Source organism: Macrobrachium nipponense, chromosome 21 (assembly GCF_015104395.2).
Source record: "Macrobrachium nipponense isolate FS-2020 chromosome 21, ASM1510439v2, whole genome shotgun sequence".
Lineage (NCBI taxonomy): Eukaryota > Metazoa > Arthropoda > Malacostraca > Decapoda > Palaemonidae > Macrobrachium > Macrobrachium nipponense.
The window spans coordinates 65,288,162-65,310,661 of NC_087212.1; the positions used below are offsets into that span (position 1 = coordinate 65,288,162).

General features: G+C 37.2%; 1 protein-coding gene across 3 annotated transcripts in view; it reads right to left on the reverse strand.

The window, feature by feature from the left end:
* The window catches only part of LOC135198094 (uncharacterized), a 189,536-nt gene that overhangs the window by 128,185 nt on the left and 38,851 nt on the right, over positions 1 to 22,500 (reverse strand). For 2 of the 3 annotated variants that reach the window (XM_064225540.1, XM_064225539.1), the window contains one exon: positions 17,472 to 17,600. In XM_064225540.1, the coding sequence (XP_064081610.1) occupies positions 17,472 to 17,600 (129 nt within the window). Of the gene's footprint in view, positions 1 to 3,561; positions 3,605 to 17,471; positions 17,601 to 22,500 lie in introns of those variants that run through there. The other variant, XM_064225541.1, reaches the window with a different exon arrangement.

Sequence of the window (22,500 nt, forward strand, 5' to 3'; positions counted from 1 at the left end):
AAAGGTTAAAAACAGGGAGATTTCGACCGTTGTGTAAACGGTCGAAAGCTCCCTGTTTTTAACCTTTTTGCATTTTGGAAAAATACAAAATCGTATACATTATTTGCCCCGTAGATAACCTGAATTGATATTATCTATTCTTCTTCTTCTTCCTAGCTTAAACCCATTTTTATATGGGGTCGCCATTGCGAATGAGTCGTCTCCATCGATTTCTGTCCTGTGCCTCGCTCTCATTTATACCTTTCAATTCCATATCTTCCCCTACACAATCACGCCATTATCTATTGCCTCAAAGAAATAATTATCAGATATAACTCAAACGATTTCATCCATACGTACATACTCTGACTAACTTTTCACCATCTTTATCTCTTTCTCAAGTATACTTAGATCGTTATTAGACAAATTCTCATTTCCAGGACACACATTCACACTCCCACACACAAACACACAAACAGCCAAAATCAACACGCACACACATACACATACACACTCTGGTCCCGCGGGTGAAGAATATAAGCCTCATCACACGAAAATGAAAGGAAATTCCAAGACTTTCGACTCAAATTTCTTTGCGAATCTTGGAAATCTGCGAGAACTCGTCTTTGCTGCCATATTCACTGCCAAGTTTGTCTTTCCTTTTGTTCCCTTCTTAGTCGGTGCGTGCTAATTCAACTTCCCTACTATGACGACCAGACAAAATCGAACACTATGATATTCATTAACTTCTATAAATAAAAAAAAAATGAGGAATTATATCTTTCAGTTACCTATGCTAAGATAGCATAAAGCCAAAATGAAAAGATAGAGAGTCTATACTGTACATAAGTGCCATTTTACGCTGAATGTTGGAGTCATGGTATACAGGCTATACATACACACTTCTGAGTGGGTATATGGAGCAGGTAAAAATGTTAATGACTGAAGTTTAGTTTTTCTCAGCATCCACCCTTATTATGGTACCTGGCATTTTGCACTGAAATATGCCCTAAGTACTGTTGCATGCATTGGTGTATAACATCTACCATTTCTCTTCACCAAGAGTCGACATGTACAGCATTTTACTACTCGTAAACACCAAGGGGAGAGATGTACGTGCAAAGTTGTGGGATAAGAAAATAAGCTGTGAACTGAAAGCAGAATGGCTGACGTTGACGGGTGATACAGCACCAACTGCAGTACAGAAGTGAAACTACAGAAACTAATGAACGAATTTGAGCGTCAGTAAGAGGAGAAAAGGCCACCAGGAAGACGGAGCAGTACAACAAGAGTACAGTGCTGCTGAAGGAATGGTAGCGGCTGATTTGCGTATTTGGTAGTAAAAGTAATGGGAATTTGTAGGACGAAAGAAAGGGCAAGTTGCAGATCAGGTGACGTACGGAAAATGCCAACATACCTGGGACAGATTAGTGTCTATGGATAGTAAGATTAAAGGACAGATCACTAAGCTATCACACTATGACTGAGAGACCGAACACCGTAAATGATCAACGGCCAAGGCCCTTCTTCGTCAAAGAGAGGACTAGGGCCATCAAGGACTCCCATGGACAATAAGACCGTAATGCCAATGAAATCTATCAGGCATTGAGCTAGGTTCAAAAGCTTGGGCCTACCACACTGTGGAGTCACATCGAAATCCATGAATTAATTCTACAAATAATGTGTTCTGAAGAGCATTTAAAATGAGATGCATAATATAACTGGTAAAGAGTTAGTCTAGGTAATACGACGTGCCTGTGTGTTCTGAGATATTTTAGCTGCAAGCTTATCATTTGGAGGCGTGTGGAGAGAGGAGGAAAGGAAGACCTAGAAAGTGATGGATAGAGGCTGTGGCAGAGCCTTAGCATTCAAGGACTGACATTGTGTTTGATGACCTGCTGATGAGCCTCTCATGCAAGTTTAAGGGAACAGCTAAGGCTGAAGATTTCCGCAAAGGGTCTCTCTCTCTCTCTCTCTCTCTCTCTCTCTCTCTCTCTCTCTCTCTCTCTATATATATATATATATATATATATATATATATATATATATATATATATATATATGTGTGTGTGTGTGTGTGTGTTGGCGTGTGTATGAATGTGTGGGTGTAATTCCACCAAAAAGAAAGTTACCCTAATATTAGGGGTGGAACTCTAGGCAAAACTGAGCAAGTGATTACTGCAAGTCTGCTAACTGCTGAATCATGTGAAGGCCAACAGTCGCTTCATATAACTACAGTACTGAGAAAGCTGCTCAGTACCGCATGAACGCGCACTGTCCTGCACAAGCACTCGTCCGTCTCACATGCTAAAGACCCTTCTGCTTTGAATCCACCTCCATTCCCTCAAATACTCTCCCCAATCTCCCTCTCTCTCTCTCTGCCATCCAAATGCCTACAAATTATTCATTCGATCTACGCTTTCATACCATCATGGAAAAGATGGCCCAATGATCCCTTCAAACACTGCAACATTTGCGTCCAAAAGTCCTGTCCTTGTCCAGGAAGCCTTTTGCGGGAGTTCTGTTAATTTATTTTAAAATTACTCTGCGGTTTGCCTCTTCTCTCCTGCACTAACATTTTAATACCTATACAAACCGACCACTCTCATTCTTTCACCAACCGTATATTGCCCAATCTTGTGTTTACTATTATGACCTTATATTCTGTCCAATATTTACTCTGGAGTTTCTATTAATACCACTGACTTGCAACCTTTTAATAGCCTCTGCAGCACCTATCCACTAGAAGTGTCTCTTAACCGCACCTGCAACAAATATCCACATCTTATTCACAGCCCTTTTACATTACCCTGTAACTTTGCTTATGTGTAAGTATAGGTTTAGAAACCGGATAATGCAAGGAAGTTCTAGGCAAAGGCGCTTCCTCCGTGATTCGGCAGTTTTACAAAAGAAGCAAAGGTTCTTTTGTCGATCAGTTTCCAACGAAGTCAATCGTTTGGCGGGAGCGATTTACTGTTGAAAAAAAATCATACGAGTATGCATGCATACACATGTGTATATGTATACACAATGTATTATATAGTATATATAGGTGACAAATGAATGTGGCTTTTAATCTGAACATCTGCTCTTAATTACATAATGTGGCTTTCAATCCGAGCATCTGCTCACATTACATAACATAACCCTCATAAAGTTTACGACTCAACTGAAAAGTGAACGTCAGAGCTGCAAAGGGTAACACTTCAAACAAATATCCGAACGTCGCCAACATCTCCACCACATCATTAAAGTATCACCAGGATTTCCATAAAAATCATTTCATCGCACAGGTTTTCCATGACACTTCACAGCCGCAACATGTGATGTACACAGTTGGTCGCACTGATATCTATTTCAGTCTTTTCATTTCGATTTCGTTAACACACTCCCAGTAGCATATATATTTTCACGCTATATGCCGGTGCCACATTTTCCCTCCACTTCAAAGAATCCTTTCTTGTACAACACATTCCTATTCTCTGCATTTTCTCGTCGAGGATACTCCATGGCACTATTGATCATTTGAAATAAACTGAAAACAAAAAGATAAGTATTCGGCAAGCCATTCTCAAACCGCACCAAGCTCCTTAGGTCTGCACGCATCCACGATCTTTACACAAATGACAGCCTGACCTGCCGTGCTATCTGTGACGTCACCATGATCAACACACGGCCCTTTTTCTCCACGGCACTCAACGCCGAGTTGGGCCAAAATGCCGCCCGTGTGCCTAATTGGATGGTACTCGCCAGTTTTCAGCCACTCTGAACACGACATTCAAGATGAAATGGTGTCTTTTTCGGTAGCTTAACGACTGGAAGAAAACCCGCCAATTTTATTATAATTTGCTTAGAAATTAACCTCGTTGAATAGTGTGGCTACAGGACGCTGAAATGCGACCCCGAGCGTTCGTTTACGAAAACATTCGATGGGAACAACTTCCTCGGTGTAGCCCTGGCATCGGAAGTGTTGCGAGGCACACAAAAAAAAGAAAAAACATCTTACAATATCTTCATCCTCATTCAAGAAAGTTGCCTTTTTCTTCCATTCTTACAATTCCACCGCCTCTGCAATTGCAATAAGAAAGCGGAAGAAAGCAGACGATGAACAGGCTCTATAAGATCTGATGCCGGAGAAGGAATAAACTGAAGGTCACCCCGACGGTTCTTTTGCCTTATGAGGTTTCGAGTACACACGAAAAAATTGTGATATTTTATGAGGTAAATAAAGTTTGACAGGAAAGGTCACGTCCGTGAGAACTGGGACGGGAAAATCGTTACGTATTTACGTATGCGTGTATATATATATATGTATATATATATATATATATATATTATATATATATATATATATATTGATTTTCCTTTTTCCTGAGTCCTGTTCTCATGGAAGAGACCTTCTCTGTAGAAACCTTATCATACATACATACACACATATATATAGATATATACAATATAAAAAAAATATATACACATGAACAACTACTCAACGAACAAAACGCCTCCACCTTATACTAGCTATGAGAGAGAGAGAGAGAGCGAGAGAGAGAGAGAGAGAGAGAGAATGGGGCTTTAGGCCGCAAGGAAAGGTATACCTACTAGTATTGAGAAATACCTGTTCTCCCAAATCTTTAACCTGGGAGAAGACTCGTGTTACGCAAGCCACTCTCACACCCCAGGGGAATGAAAGATTACAGAGAGAGAGAGAGAGAGAGAGAGAGAGAGAGAGAGAGAGAGAGAGCTTTCCAACGTAGATCGTCATTGGAGAAGTGAATAACCGTAGCAGGGCCAACTGCGCGCACAGTCGAAGGTCAAGCGCGTTGAAGCAATAAGTTTCGCCCCTTAATGAAATCGGGCGAGTGATCCTCGCGCCTTCGGTCAAGGCCTGAACATCAAGGAACCTGCAGTCAGTTGAAGAAAAGAAAAGGTGTGGGGGTGAGGGGGTTGGGGAGGTGGGCGTGGGTGTCAGGAATCTCCTCATCCTCGCTGCAAGGGAGTGTGCTCGAAACTCGGCCCTTCGATCAAGGTAAGAATTTTCGACAGATTTTCAAACGATCACGATTCCTGCCTGGCAGGATTCTTCTTCTTTCCTTCGCCTTCCTGTTACATGGGCTCGGGATTCCTTGACATTTAGGAAGACGAAGACAACATCTATGGAGGAAAGTTCCCAAGGAATATTTCTCTCTCTCTCTCTCTCTCTCTCTCTCTCTCTCTCTCTCTCTCTCTCTCTCGGCCTTGACACGGCACTCATGCAAATAGTGAAGCCGAGACGACGATACATTTGCATGCGGTTTCCGAGAAGCGGCCACCTCTGAAAATGTTGCTTTTCCTTCTGAACTGACTTCTGGGTCTCTTGCCTCTTGAGTCTTAGTAATTTTTTTATGGGGGGGATAGTTTTTTTTTTTTTTTTTTTTTTTTTTTTTTTTTTTTTTTTTTTTTTTTTGTTTTTTTTTTTTTTTTTTTTTTGTCGTCTGAAGCCATTTCCCGCAATGTTAACTCTCAGACAAGAAAATGTAAGCCTGCTCCTCGCAATGACTTGCACTAAGTTTTACGATTTACTAATGACGGGGGTTCTTATTAAAAACATGGCTATTTAACTACTCTGAAGCATAATGAGTATAATCCAAGTTCTTACTCCCCGCTCAATTATTCTTCACTTTCTGCGTGTATTTATTCAACTTAAAATCAGGCCAGGTCGTTCATACAGTTTTATGGCCACTTTCTCTTTTTGTTACACTAGTGCAATACATTCAATGGCTTCATTATGAATAATAATAATAATAATAATAATAATAATAATAATAATATAATAATAATAATAATAATAATAATAATCCTTTTAGGTATCTCTTGTGAATGCCTTGTAAGCTCATAAGTTACAAGAAGAATACTTAGTTTCTCGAGTACCGAGTGAATCTATAATGCCATGTAACGTTCAGTACATGTCTAAGAGTTGTCTAGCCAAGCATTTAACTTCCTTTTGGTAACGCAGAAATCGTGTAAAATATCTAATCATGCAGAGAGAGAGAGAGAGAGAGAGTCATCTCAAGGTGCTCCTTCCGGTATAATCTCTCTATTTGGATGGAAGGTCAGGGCCCCACAGCCTAAAATCAGGGGATCATAGCGGGAGGGGTGGAGGGCGAGGGCATAGAGGTAGAGCCAGGCTCTCCAAAAAAAAAAAAGCTCTCAAAAAAAATCTGAAGCCCAAACTCTATATAAATATTTTTTTCTAAGTGAAGTTTCAACGTTTTTCTTACGTGTGTCGACTTGGAAATGGCAAAATCATGAGCTCATCATCCCGTGAGGTGCAAGTTGTGATGGAGCACACACGGAAATCGCAGCCCTATCGAGCTAAAATACAAAACAATAGTGAATGCTCAAGAAATGATCGAACGTCTATTAAACCTGACATATCCAGTTGACAAAGTACTGTTGACAAACCCGCGACCGCGATGTTTTCTGGAGGTCTCACAGGATCTGACCTCGAACTGAATGGCAAATCTCATCCGAGAGACGGATCCAACTTCCGGGCTATTGTGCGTCGCAGACTAATAATTATCAGGTAATGAGGGATGTCACATTCAGAAGACTTTCTATCACCCCCCACCACCCCCAGTAAAAACACATACATGCGCGCACCGCCACATATAGTAATTAGACATGTCCATGTTTAATTACACTGTGTGGAAGCACGCAAGCGGTTTACTGGCGAGTGTGAGTGTACCAAAGTCATCAGGCCATAACACTTTCTCCTTACATGACTGTCTGCTACGTCCAAGAACGCGTGGGACGCCGGCAAAGCAAATAAGAAATAGAATCATACGAATCGTGGCCGGATTGTGCTTGCATGAGTGGGGATAAGGAAGACTTCATATTTGGGTAAATGTGAAGACAAAATCAATATCGAGGGTTACTTTAAAAGTGTCCCATTTCCCTTTCAAATGTGACAATAATGTAGTGGTAAATGTGAGCCCAGGGTCTGTGTCCTTATTTGGATTCCTGGACGCCAACACCCTATCATTTTTAACTACAGAAGAAAGTCCTGTGACATGAAGCCTCGCGACAATTTTTCTATTTTGGCCTTACTATATTTGAGAAGATCTTGCGTCAAGGTGGAACACCTTACAAAGCTAAAGGTAACTGGGAGCGAAACTATCAGATTCAATATTTTGGAAAAATAATAAGGCGGTATAAACCTTCAAAATAAAAAGACATAAACTAATATGTACCGGGACGTCTGTATGATATTTAACGTGAGTACTGAAGGCTTTTATCAATAATGTGAGCGTTCCACAACAACGCAAAACAGATGCGAATTATTCAGTCATTTCCTCATTAACCTTTATCGTTTCGGTTTGTTCTCTACTTTGCCTCTGACAACTCGCTCCGTTGGCTCTTACTTCCCATTTGATACTAAGCTTTGGGAATCTCTCGTTGCCTATGTTTTCCAAAGTTTTACAATCCGGCTTTCAAGGGACGAGCATATCGCTTTCTCATAAAGACCTAGAATTCACATCACAGCTTGTCACCCCACCCAACGCCACCCCACCCCAACAATCTATTAATGGCCTGGTCTAGATGAAGAAGTTCAGCTTTCTAACATTTATCTCGACGCACAAGTGACCCATGAAGAAACAGTGACCACATTATCTGAAACTTTTCCCTAGCAACACAATCAAGGCCACATTTTCCTTCGACAATATAGTAGGCAAATTCAGCAAACAACGCCTTAAAAATAGTCTGCAGTCGCCGGCGTAAATAATTAACTGAAATCCAGTTTTTACAGGCCGCTGATAATCCTATCAGAGAGACATATGAGCATCTTGTTTTGACATTGGAAAAAAACATCGTCTCTAGTCATCTAACACCGCTTTATTTTGTATCTTATGGACACTTAAAAAGAATACTTATTTTATTTACGAAAGCACATTTTAGAAGTTTTCGAGTATGTCAATTTCCTATCATTTACTGAAGTATCTTCCTTTAATCCTTTGTCATCCCAGGAAAGAGAGTATTATTCCATGAGATATTTATGACCATGAACAGCAAATTAAATTTCAAATGTAAGTCGCGTGAGGGATCTGGTCTAATGAAGCAATACAACGAAAAAAAAAAATGAGTGACCAGGGTGAAATCTTTTAAGATCAGAAACCTTTTCTTTCATAAGAGAAGCATCGTCGCAATCAATGCTCAAGAATATGCCTTAGTCGTTAAATACTTAGAGGCAATAAACAAAATTGCTGACAAAGATACGGAAATAGAAGATTAAATAAAGTTATACTACAAAGTCAATATGATTAAGATTCATCGTTAGAATATATATTTACAATTAAAAACTACCTACTTAACGCAAGGAAGGTCGAACTGATATATTTTATTGACGAGAATCTTAGTCTAACACCAAATTCGTTTCCATAAAAGACCGCAACTGCGCATTCCGCGCTGTTTCTCGTTTTTTAATCCACAGAACATTGAAATCCACAAATACCTTTTGTGCTTTCATAAGTGTGGGGACCCGTCCTCAATAATGAAGGTTAAAGTGCTCTCTGCCTAACCACATGCAACACATACCCTACATACCGCATAACTAGAGAGAGCAAAAAAGCATAAAACCTTCCAATTAAACGGACAATTCACATGAACGGAGAACTGACATGCTCACTGACCGCTACGAAACAAGTGGGGCACAAGACCAGTCTACATTACAATGCAGTTCACTTTATATTACCAATAAAAGAATTGTACATTATATATATATATATATATATATATATATATATATATATATATATATATTATTTGTATTGTATTCGGTAAGAAAAATGATGACTTTATTTATTAACATTTCGTAACATAATGACTTACGGTCAACATTATAGTGACGTTCACCTTACATTAGCAATTAAAGAACAGTACGACATATATGCATATATATATATATATATATATATATATATATAATATATATATATATATATATATATATACACATTACTGTACTGGGTAAGAAAAAAGAAATATAAGTGTCACTTCGCAACAGTTGAAACTGACATTAACCTTATCGTTATCACTGATAATCCTTGAATTTAACACCCTACTTTTTGCGCGAGTGGCTACTTATCCAGGAAGGAACCAGATCAAACCTGATCTACGCACGAACCACTTTTTATTGCACGGGAAACAAACGGGGAGGTTCCACTCGGAAAGCAGGAATGAATGACTTCATTGCAAACCTTTTACACAAACTTTTACATATAAACGTAATAAATGAGATCATTTTGAGAGAGAGAGAGAGAGAGAGAGAGAGAGAGAGAGAGAGAGAGAGAGATTACTGACCTCCATACATCACCAATGACGAAATTCAAAAGGTCAGGAGAGAGAGAGAGAGAGAGAGAGAGAGAGAGAGAGAGAGAGAGAGAGAGAGAGAGAGAGATCCACGTCGCTCACGCATGGCGCCTTCCCATATTTCAAGTTATCCGTGAGAATAAATCACGACTCCAGATCAAGGTCTGGCCAGGAGGAGATTTCCATGAATTCCAGTCAGATTTACCTCAGAGGTTATAAGGCGGGGCAGGATAATTTCCAGTCCTCTTTCCCCCCTGGTCATCTGATGCTCTTAATCTTAGAGCACCTTGCAATCAAGAAATTATTTCTCAAAACCAGACTGTTCTCGGCACTACCAGATTTTCCACTTAATCCCCTTTATCTTGATTCCAGTAATTCACGTAGTTCGATCAATTGCGAAATACTGGTCGTGTTTCGTTTTTGACATTGGCAGTCACGCATCGAGTGTCAGCATGTCATTGAGTGTATGAATTTTTTCCGTATCCCTACTTCATGAACTGCAAGACAGATTTCTAGGTAGTGGACGTGTATCATATTGGGCGAAGAACAGTAAATAATATAAGTAATCAATAAATTATAAACACAGACCAGCACTTGTCAAGATGACGACCATTCCTCCCAAGATATTTGGTTGTACCAGCGTTGTGTAGAATGTTTCTACTTCATTCCTAAGATATCTAAGGGTTCAACCAAGGTCTGAAGAATACAACAGAGTCTGGCATAAGGCCCCTTCGGCCGACCTTGCAACCTTCCTCCTATTAATCTTATTTGCGTTATTTTATTCAAGAGTCCTGTACCTAGCGGGATATTTCCCTCCCCCACTTCTCGTCGAGTTCTCGTCGAGTTCTCCAAGGATTTGTTCCCTCGCCTGCACTTCCTCCTCTCTATCGTCGACCTTTCCCTGTCAACTTCTCTCATTAGTGCTTTGTCGATAATCATGTTCCACCATCTAGCCGTCATGAATTCTTTATCATTCCTCAAGCTCTGATTCGGGGACCATATCCCGTGGGAGTTATTATAACTGCTAAAACAAATATGCTTTTCTATAACCCTTTTTTTCTGTCCTGTGTACAGACCCAATTTTTAGTTCTGCTTAACAAAGCTAATTAAGCCTCTAAATCCAAACGATAAAGTTGCGTCAAATCTGTCTAAATACACTCAACTAAACCAAATTACTAAAGCAACTATACTTTAAAAATTATATATGAAAGACTAGTTATGTCTTGATGTCAACAGTTAAGTTTGCATCCAAGCAAGTAAACAGAGAATGAAATTACCATTCTCTATTTGGAATACTGTTGCCATATGTGGGTGCTTCTCTTCCCACCTCTTTTCTCGATAGAAGTGAATCTTTAGAAAAAAAAAATGACTGGTATCACCATTGCAAATCCCCTACTGCAGGGTTTCTGGCTACTTCTCATTTTTGGGTGCTACTTCCGACCCAGTTCTTTACAGACGAAGGATAGTGTCCTCTCGAGTGTCCACTGTTTACTAAATGGGAATAAGCAACCACAAAAATCCTGTTTTGTGACGGTTTCTCTCTTTCTACTTTAATTATTGACATGATCTCTGGTCCTGTTTCCCCTGATTGGTAGCTTCCTCACCACCTTTCAAGAAGGCCGTGGGTCACTTGCAGCTAAAACATCGCTGTTGCTCAACGGCCCTAGTCTTCCCTTTAGCCTTTGCATTGAAAGAGAGAGAGAAAACAATTTATTGTACAAAACAAAAGCTTACAAAGCACAGCGCAGCAGGCAACCCGGACGCGGTATGCGTAAAGGGGAAAGCCCCCTTGAATGAATGGCATTGGCTGTGGTATTATACATACCTTTTCCACCCTATTGATTACTAGACAAAAGTTATTCATCAGGGCTGATATGGAACTCAAGTAGTATTACAAAATTTAAAAACTTACAGAGAACTATATTGGGAATTACAAAATGTTAAGTAGGAATTACCCATTAAGTGACTGCACTGTATAATTTGTCTTAGAAAAAAAAAAAACCATTTGGTGATTTTGGGTTTTGTACTGAGAAAAAAAAAATTGCGGAAAACATACTATCTGCGTAACACTATTGTTGTCGCACAATACGAAGAGTATAAGACAACCATTCGAAACAAATTATCAAAGAGAATAAGCAGGAGAAGTAGTAGATGCGAGCTAGAGAGAGGCAGAAATTTTTGAGCGGTTGTATCGAGCATCAACATGTCGATATACATCCAGGTTTTCTCTTTCCTTCGAAGTAAAAACAAAATAAAAATCAATAAAGAATAAATAAATAGAAACATAAATAAATAAATAAATAAATAAATAAAATAAAATAAAAATTGTTCCTATAAATATTTAGTAACCGTCCAAATCCTGAGAATGAATCTAGAGGAAAATTATGCCCCCCAGTGTAGTATATATAATATTATGTCAATGAGGCAAACGATTAGATCTTAGCTAATGACCGTCAGCAGTTTCGGATTAATAAAAAAGGATAAAATATTAAAATAACCCGTCTGAAATAATAATAATAATAATAATAATAAAATAAAATAATAATAATAATAATAATAATAATAATAATAAAAGAAGCAGACCCTCTCTTAAAAGCATGTCCTGTTAATTAAAAAGAACGACTGCATCGTGCGAATTAATCTTATTTTGAGAAGAATCAATAAAAGGTTAATTCGCACGATGCAGCCATCCTTCATAATAATAATAATAATAATAATAATAATAATAATAATAATAATAATAATAATAATAATAATAATAATAAAACTTCAATCATCTGTTGCACGTTTCCCTTGCAGGTCAGTTTCCACAACAGTGAAGCGACTCAGCGACTGAAAATTTCTAATCAAATTCCTGGCACATCAGCGCAGGGCTAAGCAATGATGAACCATGAAGCACAGCAATTAAACCATGAGCAATTTCATCTCTTCCAGGTCTTACGTTGCTCCTTTAAGAGTGGTATACGAAGGTATAACCCCGAGGACGATCGCTTACGAATCACGTATTCCACAGAGCGTTCTCCAAGAATGCTTAGTATTCTATACATATTAAGGGAGAAAAAACGATATCGATAGTTATGATATGAAATAGAATTTACTTTGTCATTCCAAACAACATGACAGAAATATTAGCTTTTCAATCCCCAAAAATCTTTACAGAAAATTTTTCTTTTTTTTTCCAGTAAAAATATGACAGAAAAATTAACTAAAAATGTAACAGAAAAAATTAACTTTTCAATCCCCAAAAAACATAACAGCTATTCTACTTTTTAATCCCCAAAAGATATGACAGAAAATTCTAATTTTTAATACCCAAAAATTAACTTCCTCACTCCCAGAAGATATGACAGAAAAATTTAATTTTTAATCCTCAAAAGACATGACAGAAAAATTAACTTTCTAATCCCCAGAAGACATGACAGAAAATATTACTTTTTAATCCCCAAAAGACATGACAGAAAAAAGTAACTTTTAAATCTCCCAAAAACATGACAGGAAAATTGTCTTTTTAATCCCCCCAAAAATGACAGAAAAATTCACTTATTAATCCCCAAAACCCAAGTAAAGTACTTTATCATACATTTAAGCACTTATCGAAACGGAAAAGACAATTAGAAAGGAGGAATTTAGAAACAAACCTCAAATTCCCACGAACAAAAGACCTCGGAAGTTAAAAAAGTAACAGTTTGTCTGTGACTGCATTATCAATTTCACCTCAGGACCCCAAGACAAGGCCTCCTGCTGGCGACGAGGGTGAAAGGAGAGCCGGGTAGGAGAGTCAGGTCCCTTCTATGGATGAAGGAATTCGCTGCGCAAATCGGGAAATGTCATATAAGACAACGCCAAACGCCGACCTACACAACGGGTTAGCATAAGTATGCTGGAAGACCCTGGAACAAATTCGCCGCACGGTACGAGAACTATTTTGAATATGCGCTAAAAGGGAGGCAAGTAGAAGAATTCAATATAGCGAGAATCGACATTAAAGGTCATTATAAATAATATCAAGAACAATTTAGTGATTTTACCGTAATTATACCACTATATTATCAAGAACAATTTGGTGATTTTATCGTAATTATACCATTATATTATCAAGGAAAATTTAGTGATTTTATCGTAATTATACCATTATATTATCAAGAACGATTTAGTGATTTAGTTATTTTATCATAATTATTCCATTACATTATCAAGAAAAATTTAGTGATTTTATCGTAATTATACCATTATATTATCAAGAAAAATTTAGTGATTTTATCGTAATTATACCATTACGTATATTATCAAGAACGATTTAGTGATTTCATCGTAATTATACCATTATATTATCAAGAACGATTTAGTGATTTCATCGTAAGTATACCATTATATTATCGAGAACAATTTAGTGATTTTATCATAATTGTACCATTACATTATCAAGAAAAATTTAGTGATTTTATCGTAATTATACCATTATGTTATCTAGAAAAATGTAGTGATTTCACCGTAATTATACCATTACAATATCGAAATCAATTTAGTGATTTTATCGCAATGACGCCACTACAATATCAAGAACAATTTAGAGATTTTACCGTAATTAGACCGCTACAATATGAAAAAAATAGTGATTTCATCGTAATTACACAATACAATATCAAGAGCAATGTGAGAGATTTCATTGTAATTATACCACTAAAACATCAAGAACAACCTAGAATGAAATTCAGGCTAAAACAGAGACACGTTTGGCAATTCGCAGAAGTGACCACCTGAAAGATACTGACGCGAAATGTGAAACATATGAGGATCGGCTTCCAAACAAACGTGCAATGAGAATAAACGACCTCCCCGCACAACCGTGACCCAATTCATGCATTCCCAGAAAACGGAAAATGATTACGTATGGAAAATGATTACCAGGAAGAGGGCAAATAATTAAAATAATTACAGACTGTGAGGCGAACCACTTTTTAAGGGCTTTTTTCCCCTGGTCCCAGTACACGTAGCGAACAAGAAATTAACAACACGGACTTTTTCCAAGAAAGACGGGGGAAGGAGGGAGGCGAGTTGGATACGTTACAAAGCTGAAAATATTAATAAAAATAAACAAAAGACTGACTGATTGCTACATAAAAAAAAATGGCGTCGAAATTACCATGGTCACTGCATGGAGAGAGAGAGAGAGAGAGAGAGAGAGAGAGAGAGAGAGAGAGAGAGAGAGAGAGAGAAATTTTATTCAAAACGAAATTAAAGACTCCTGATATTCTGTAATTTTGAAAATAACAAAAGCCCAATTAAAGCAATAAAGAGAGAGAGAGAGAGAGAGAGAGAGAGAGAGAGAGAGAGAGAACTCGTCCATGAAAACAAATCTTGACGAAACTCTCGAGGAAACGAGAGCAAGGCGAGACTGTCTCCGGGGGATTCCATCTATTTTTCAAGGAAAAGATGCCAATTATTTTCTCATTTCACAGAGTTCAGTTTAAAGGCAGATTTTATCTATCCGGCTTCAAGTTCGCAGAAGCAATATTCCTCTCTGGAGAGAGAGAGAGAGAGAGAGAGAGAGAGAGAGAGAGAGAGAGAGAGAGAGAGAGAGAGAGAGAGAGAGAGAGATATTTGTACAACGCCTTCATACCTCCTCAAGAGAGAGTTTAAATTACAAATAAAAGTAGAGTATATACTTAATTTTCCATTGAAAAAATATGGAGTAATGAAAAATAAAAATTTAAGAGGACAATACAGTGATATTTGTTATCTGTTGATATGATCCCAAATGGAACTAGCTGATGATGAGTTTTTATGAATACTTATCAGAACGACTATATATTAAATCTGCAACTATGAAACAAGAGCCCTTACCGCTAAGAACAACTCCTTTTTGTCAAAGATGTTTGCTCAAGTGATATAACTGCTTGCTAAATCAAAAAAAATAAAGAGTATGGCGGCAAATGAACAAGGCAAGACAACATATTCGAAAGGCGAGCAGAGTCTGGATAAGTGGATTTGACCACCGAACTGTCCCCGACCTGTCATCGATAATCCTGGACGCATCGTCAACACGAGGAAATTCATAAGCAATCAAAACTGCAGATTAAAAATAAACCTCAGCCTTGCGACTTGCAAATGTCACAGGCAGAGGTGTCGCGTGTTGAATCCACCTACTTCCTCGATATTTATCTCTTTCAGTTAAGAGTGATTTGTGGTGGTAGGTTTCTGTTTCCTAATTCCAGCATTTATGACTTTGGACCATCGACAGATGGTCTCTTGTTTGTCACTTTTTCATATAATGTATTTCAAGAGAGATTTTTCACATTCACAATTGATCCCTGATCCCCTTTATCTACCGAGAGGAGCCAGATTCGCTGAACAGTAACACCAATATGCAGTAAATGTTCCTCGCTGTCGAACTTCTCAGTTCCAGAGGTCCTTTATTCCTCACACCGTTGGACTGTGGAACAGCCTCCCGGAGGATGTCGTGCAATTGGAACTTTGGAAGCTCAAGCAAAAATGCAATGTACTACTACCCTAATACTAATCTTCTTGCATTTTAATACATTTTAATCTATTTATCTATTCATTAATTTATTTCTCACTTTTTATTTAGTGGGATCTCTTCTCTCTGTATTTCCCTTTACCTCGTCTTACTTCTTCCTAATAAACACCACATTCTTTGGAAGCTTGAATTTCAAGTCAGTGGCCAACGTGGGGGCTTATTGCATATGAATAGGTTTCATCTACTGAATAATAATAATAATAATAATAATAATAATAATAATAATAATAATAATATAATAATAATGATGAACAAGCACGCGGACTCTGACTTTACATTCACAAGGCCATAAAACACGAGGGAGACGAAGCTGATAACGGCAAAACGAAATTCTTAGAGCAATAATGTTTCCAAAGCATGACTTTGCAGCACGTGCACGCTGCATTGAAATGCAGGCGAAGACAGAAAAACTGGGCGATGATGATGATGCGAACACTCATGAGTCTATTACTGATTTATCTGAATAGAATTTTAATGCGTAGTCAACTCAAATGTGTTCCCGAAGTGGGTTTTTATGCTTATCATCTTCAAGACTTCTTTGTGGATAAAATACTTCTCATTTTCTTACTGCTACGAATAAATCCGAACGACACGCGAAAAAAAAACAGAACGAAAACTATGTTTAAGAAAAGAATCTAAACAAACATTACTAATTACATCAAGAAACAACTTAAGCCTAAAAAAGTAAAAAAAATAAAAAAAATACAAAAAAAAACAAGTAGGCAGCAAGCAAAAATCCTTTGTTTAAGCAGGCAAGCTTCCTATTTCTTCTTCTTTATTCGCCTTCCAATTCTACCGACCTTTTTTCAGCCGAACACTTTACCTTTGGTAATCCTCCCTTTACCAAGGCTATCATCAACTCCGATTACTACCTTTTCTCCTCTCTTGATTTGCACGGTACTGTAATTTAATTCCATTATTGAAAGCTAAGCTGGCATTTGGAGAGAGAGAGAGAGAGAGAGAGAGAGAGTTATGAAACAACGCTGATCCTGACCTGTAAACCATTCCACATAATTGAATTTAACGGAAGCTAAATATAATTCCTAGGTGGCAACTCAGATAAGAATCCAGATATCCAATACTCTACACACGGTACTTAAGCACTTAGTCGAGTCAAATATGGATCAGCTCTAACGCAAAATATGGTCAAGAACAATCCAAATACAGTTGCATTCCAAAAATGAAGTTACATTCTTAAATAATAATTATAAGAGCAATTTAGCAAGTGGTTCACTGAAGCTGTCTGTTCGTCCTTGTGATGTCAGACTCGGTAAAGACGCTTTCTAGTGCATCTGGATACGGGGCACAAATACTGGGCAAGGTTTCACGCTGTGGCTAAACCTGAGGCAATGCCTCGTTTCATGCCCTTTCTTTGCTCGTTATCTCGTCCCTACCCTTATCTCTGTATTAACTATCATCTTTACCACCGGGTTTCCTTCAACGCCAAGAAACATTCGATATAAAATAACTAAGCAAATAAGAGGTCTGAGACAGGTGCCTACACAAGGAATGCCACTGAAGACGTATCCTACCCGAGCCCGGAAGCAGAGATGATACGTTGTCTTCACCAACGAGAAAGAAAATGACAGGTGATTGACGGGGTACTCACCAGGAGGCTCAGTCGTGCTGTAATTCCGATACGCCTGAAGAGAGGCAAGTCTTACGTAACTGTAGTACCCCTCGCGCTGAAAAACGTCTGCTGCCCCATCATGGGACAAGTCCTGCCCTATCACAATCCCTGCGAAGAAGAAGAGGAACAAGCACATCAGTACAAACAATGAAAAGACCTATTACATACGGTATATATATATATATATATATATATATATATATATATATATATATATATATATATATATATATATACACGTACATATATAGGTTCATTTTTACGTAATAATTCTCGATCTACAGGTACTGTACGCAGTTCAGAACTTCTACCCGCTACATATCCTGAGGGTATTAACTGTGATTGACAGTACACGTAATGTATAAAGACACTACCCTCACCTCTTGTAAATTTATGTAGTTCCTCAGCTGACTCTACCTCTATTTTTTTTTCTCGAAAAAACCTACAAGTTCCACATGATATACGCCAGTGATGATTATGTACATGTTAAAAATTCATTTTAAATTCTACTCTGTTCAAAGTTCAGAATCTACATACATCACTCACGGCATGTATGTTTTTGTAACTTTGTAAATACAATATATATATATATATATATATATATATATATATATATATATATATATATATATATGTATGTATGTTATAACTGAATCACGAAAGTTTGGAACGTGATAAATCCATAAATAAAGGTATAAGCCAAGAAGGAAAAATAAACAACGGAGTTAATGGAAGATTTTTTCGACTCGACGTCTTTTACTCAGCAGATAATATTATATATATATAATATATATATATATATATATATATATATATATATATATATATATTAGGGTTTGGAAGATCCAAGTCAAATACTAGAAGACAATGTAGTAGCAAGTGAACCATTAATCAAGTTATATTCTTGCGTTCAATATCTGCATTTCTGTTGTGTTGGAGTTTTGAGCTTTTTACAATGTTGTCTAATTAGTGTACAGGAGGATACTTCGCAACATTCCAGATACTAACCTATATTAAAAACACCGTTTCATATTATTTAACTGACTGAGACTCAAAATATATCTAAGAAAACAGGCGTAATGAGAACCGAGTTATAGAAAAAATGGATGAAATGATGAGGTGAGAGAGAGAGAGAGAGAGAGAGAGAGAGACGACGAGAGATAGAGAGAGAGAGAGAGAGAGGAATCCTTCATATAGTTTGGTCACGAAGAGTTCTCAAAGAAAACGAAAGATCGTGCAGGGCTGCAACAAAGAAAATGGAGTTCTTTAGGGTATCTATAAAGAGCCTTGGTGGGTTTGAGTGCGTCGTCACATCCCTATGCCACACGCACGTGTGTGAGAGCATTATATATATATATATATATATATATATATATATATATATATATATATATATATATATAAAATATTTGTGTAGCCTGCACACACAAAGTAGTAGTACAAACATTAGCAAACTTGCTAGGTCAACACATATCCCAAGGGGGGATTCTTCTGAGGTTGGTCATCTGAAGGGGAACAGTTGCCCTGAATTAACCTAGGTACAGAATTAGTTTCTCTTTTAAAGCTCTTTCGGACAAATGGACCAGAGCTTGGATGAATAATATTTTCCTTTTGTGTGTATGTTACCAAAGGAAATAGGCCTTCCTTGTTGCATTTATGGATCTTTTGAAGCAAAAGAAAGAAAATGAAAGGTTTCTAGAGATAAAGTATTACAACTCATCATGCTACTATTATTGTTGTCTATCAGTTCAAAGTGACTTTTCTTCACTCGGGTGTACAAAAAGATTATTATTCTTCTGATAATTCTGATTGAGTATTTACTATGCTTATTTTATCAGATATCTAATTCATGGGTCATGCAGGTTAAAGATAGCTATCTTCATGCGCATGATTTTTGTATTTTCCTTGTATAAAAATTACATTTTTACTGATTTTTTCAAAAGGGATTTCACGAACTCAAAACCTGTGAAATAAAGCTGGCACTGCTCTTGTAAAATATATTCAGTCCTTCACTGTCACATCTTCAAGGGATTTTTTTAATATATATATCTATGACGTCTTGACAAAACAACCTTTTTAAGAAAAATGGTTTGCTGTGTAATGTAGATCAATACCTTCAGGTATCCATGGCCTTGATCCCATTCTGCACCAGATATACAAAGGAGATTTAAGAGATTGACGATATCAGGAATTACTGCTAATGTCTCTGGCTAATCCAGTACTTGGTTAATCCAAGGCATTACTGTTCTCACCGGGAGATGAACCTCATGTGTGATGACTTTCTATACATTTTTTTCTGTACTTGTTCAAAGTGAAGGTTCTCTGGGTTCTGTAGTTTACTTGAGAATGGTATGCGGATTTTATTCACATATTTAAATTGCACTGTGCATCTTGGAAAAATTTTTTAAATTTTGTTTAGGAAAGTACATTAACATGAATACTATCAGTGATTCTTTGTTACAGTTAAGTGACAAAGTAATACGATATATATATATATATATATATATATATATATATATATATATATATATATATATATAAGTCATATCACATTTCCGTGATTCATATACATATATCGAGCTACAATGTCCTTTAATATCTAATTCGCTCTACTCGGAATTAATATATTTTTTGCATATATGCTTAACCGAAGGGGAAGTTTTTTTCTCGATAATAAGATTTGCCTGGACCACCAGGCGCGAACCTCCTATGGATCCACCGCGGTGGTGTAGTAGGAAAAGCTTCACTGACGTTCCTTGGTTTGTTTGAGGATCCATAGGTTCGCGCCTGGTCCAGGCAAATCTATTATCGAGAAAAAATTCCCCTTCGGTTAAAGCATATATGAAAAAATATATTAATTCCGAGGTAGAGCGAATTAGAATAAAGGACATTGTAGCTCGATATATATATATATATATATATATATATATATATATATATATATATATATATATGCCATAAAAATGCAAAAAAATATATTATATTTCAGAGGCTGCTGTCTCTACCTTCAGGTAAGTAATGAATCGGAATCATTACTTACCTGAAGAGAGAGAGACAGCAGCCTCTGAAATATAGTATTACATTTCATAGTTTGGCGCTTTCATGGGCTCCTTTTATTAGATGGAATTCTGTGTAAACAAATCATTTATATCAGTCATATATATATATATATATATATATATATATATATATGTATATATATATATATATATATATATATATATATATATGTGTGGTGTGTGTGTGTATATATATATATATATATATATATATATATATATTATATATATATCATATATATATATATGCACGTTTCTGAGAAAATCTAAACTATTTCAAGATACACTACACAAAAAAAATATATTGCAGAATAATCAAAACGAAATAAAATTGCATCTGAATAAATATAGTTAATCACTAAAATGGTTTACAAAAAGATTTGGGTCAGTTTATTAAATCCCAATGTAAAGAACTTAAAATCGCTGAGAATGTTCACTTAATTAAGAGCATAAAGCACTCAGTACTCTAAAATCCCTAATCAATCAATCACGCGTATCATAAATTCATAAGCAACATGCCAACATATAATCTGTTCCTCTGCGCCAGGCAGTTTTTAATTAACTTCGAACAGGCAGATATCACTGCTGTTACGCACGCGGTTATAAAACTATCACTGGTGTTTACAAACATTTAAGGAACCCCAGATATCAAACTGCATTGTGTAACCGCAGTTAAAGTACTTTACCTACATGAGATATCTGACGCACATGCCCCAGAGAGAGAGAGAGAGAGGAGAGAGAGAGAGAGAGAGAGGAGAGAGAGAGAGAGGATGAGAGAAGAGAGAGAGAGAGAGAGTGTGTACCAAAATTAGGCCTATAACGTCGTCAGGCGCATTTCTTCATACCTTGAGACGCTCTGAAAACTTACATGACTCACGTTTCAGAAATTAGAGGAGAAATCGAAACCAATAATTATCCGCTTGACTCTAAATAATTAAAAGATGCCTAAACGAATAGAAAAAATAAATACCCTTCACGAAGGGAAAAATATGCGCAGTAATAATTCTCTACAGAATCGAAGCCCTCCCACACTTACCATTGGAATCACCGGCCATCTCCCTTTCTCTGTCGGACGCTATCGGCTAAAGCCTCATAAAAGCAATTACGAGTTATCGCCTTTTCCCTTTCTTTTTTTTTCTTTTCTTCCCTCTGAAAAGTCTGAGCCATCAAGGGTATCTCTCTCTCTCTCTCTCTCATACAACATTTTTTCAAAAATATATTTCACCAATGCGATCCCCACAATAGAGACGTTACTAAACACAGCATACTTCTTGTGAACTAATTTACAATTTGCTTTCATTTTCGGCCATTGGAACTATTTAGAGATATCCTTCTCCCATAGACGCTTACAATTCCCTTCCTCATGGTATGCTCCTCTTTTTAGTCAGGTTCCCCCACCCATGGTCTAAGACTTCGGCGACTGCTAATAAAGTCACAGGAAAAATTTTCACAATTTGATAAAAGAAAAAAAAGTAACAGGACAAATTAAAACACACACACACACATTAATTTATGGTGACCGGTAATAGTCACGGGGAAGGATTCGCAATATTTCTTGGGGTCTTTATCTTTATGATATTAACAGTCTTTTGGTGACGTTTTGCAGTAATCCCCAAGGGGCTTGTACTAAAAAAGCCGCAAAGGTGAATAAATGGATACATGCCGGGTGAAAAGTTACCCTCGGGGTTCACTATCTATAGTAGACACATCAACCGTGCATTTGAATGCCTAGCCTCGTCCCTTACGACGCTCCTTATTGGCTGTTGATAAGCCAATCACACGGCTGGAAACTCTCAGTCTATTTTGGCTTCCTTCGTCTTAATAATGCGCGCTGCAGGAATGATTATAATGAATAACATGATAAATATCTACTGACAAAGGAGTGACTGATTCGCAAATATTAGAAAGCAAATATAACCAATGGTGGTGGGATAAGAGAAAAGGTGAGT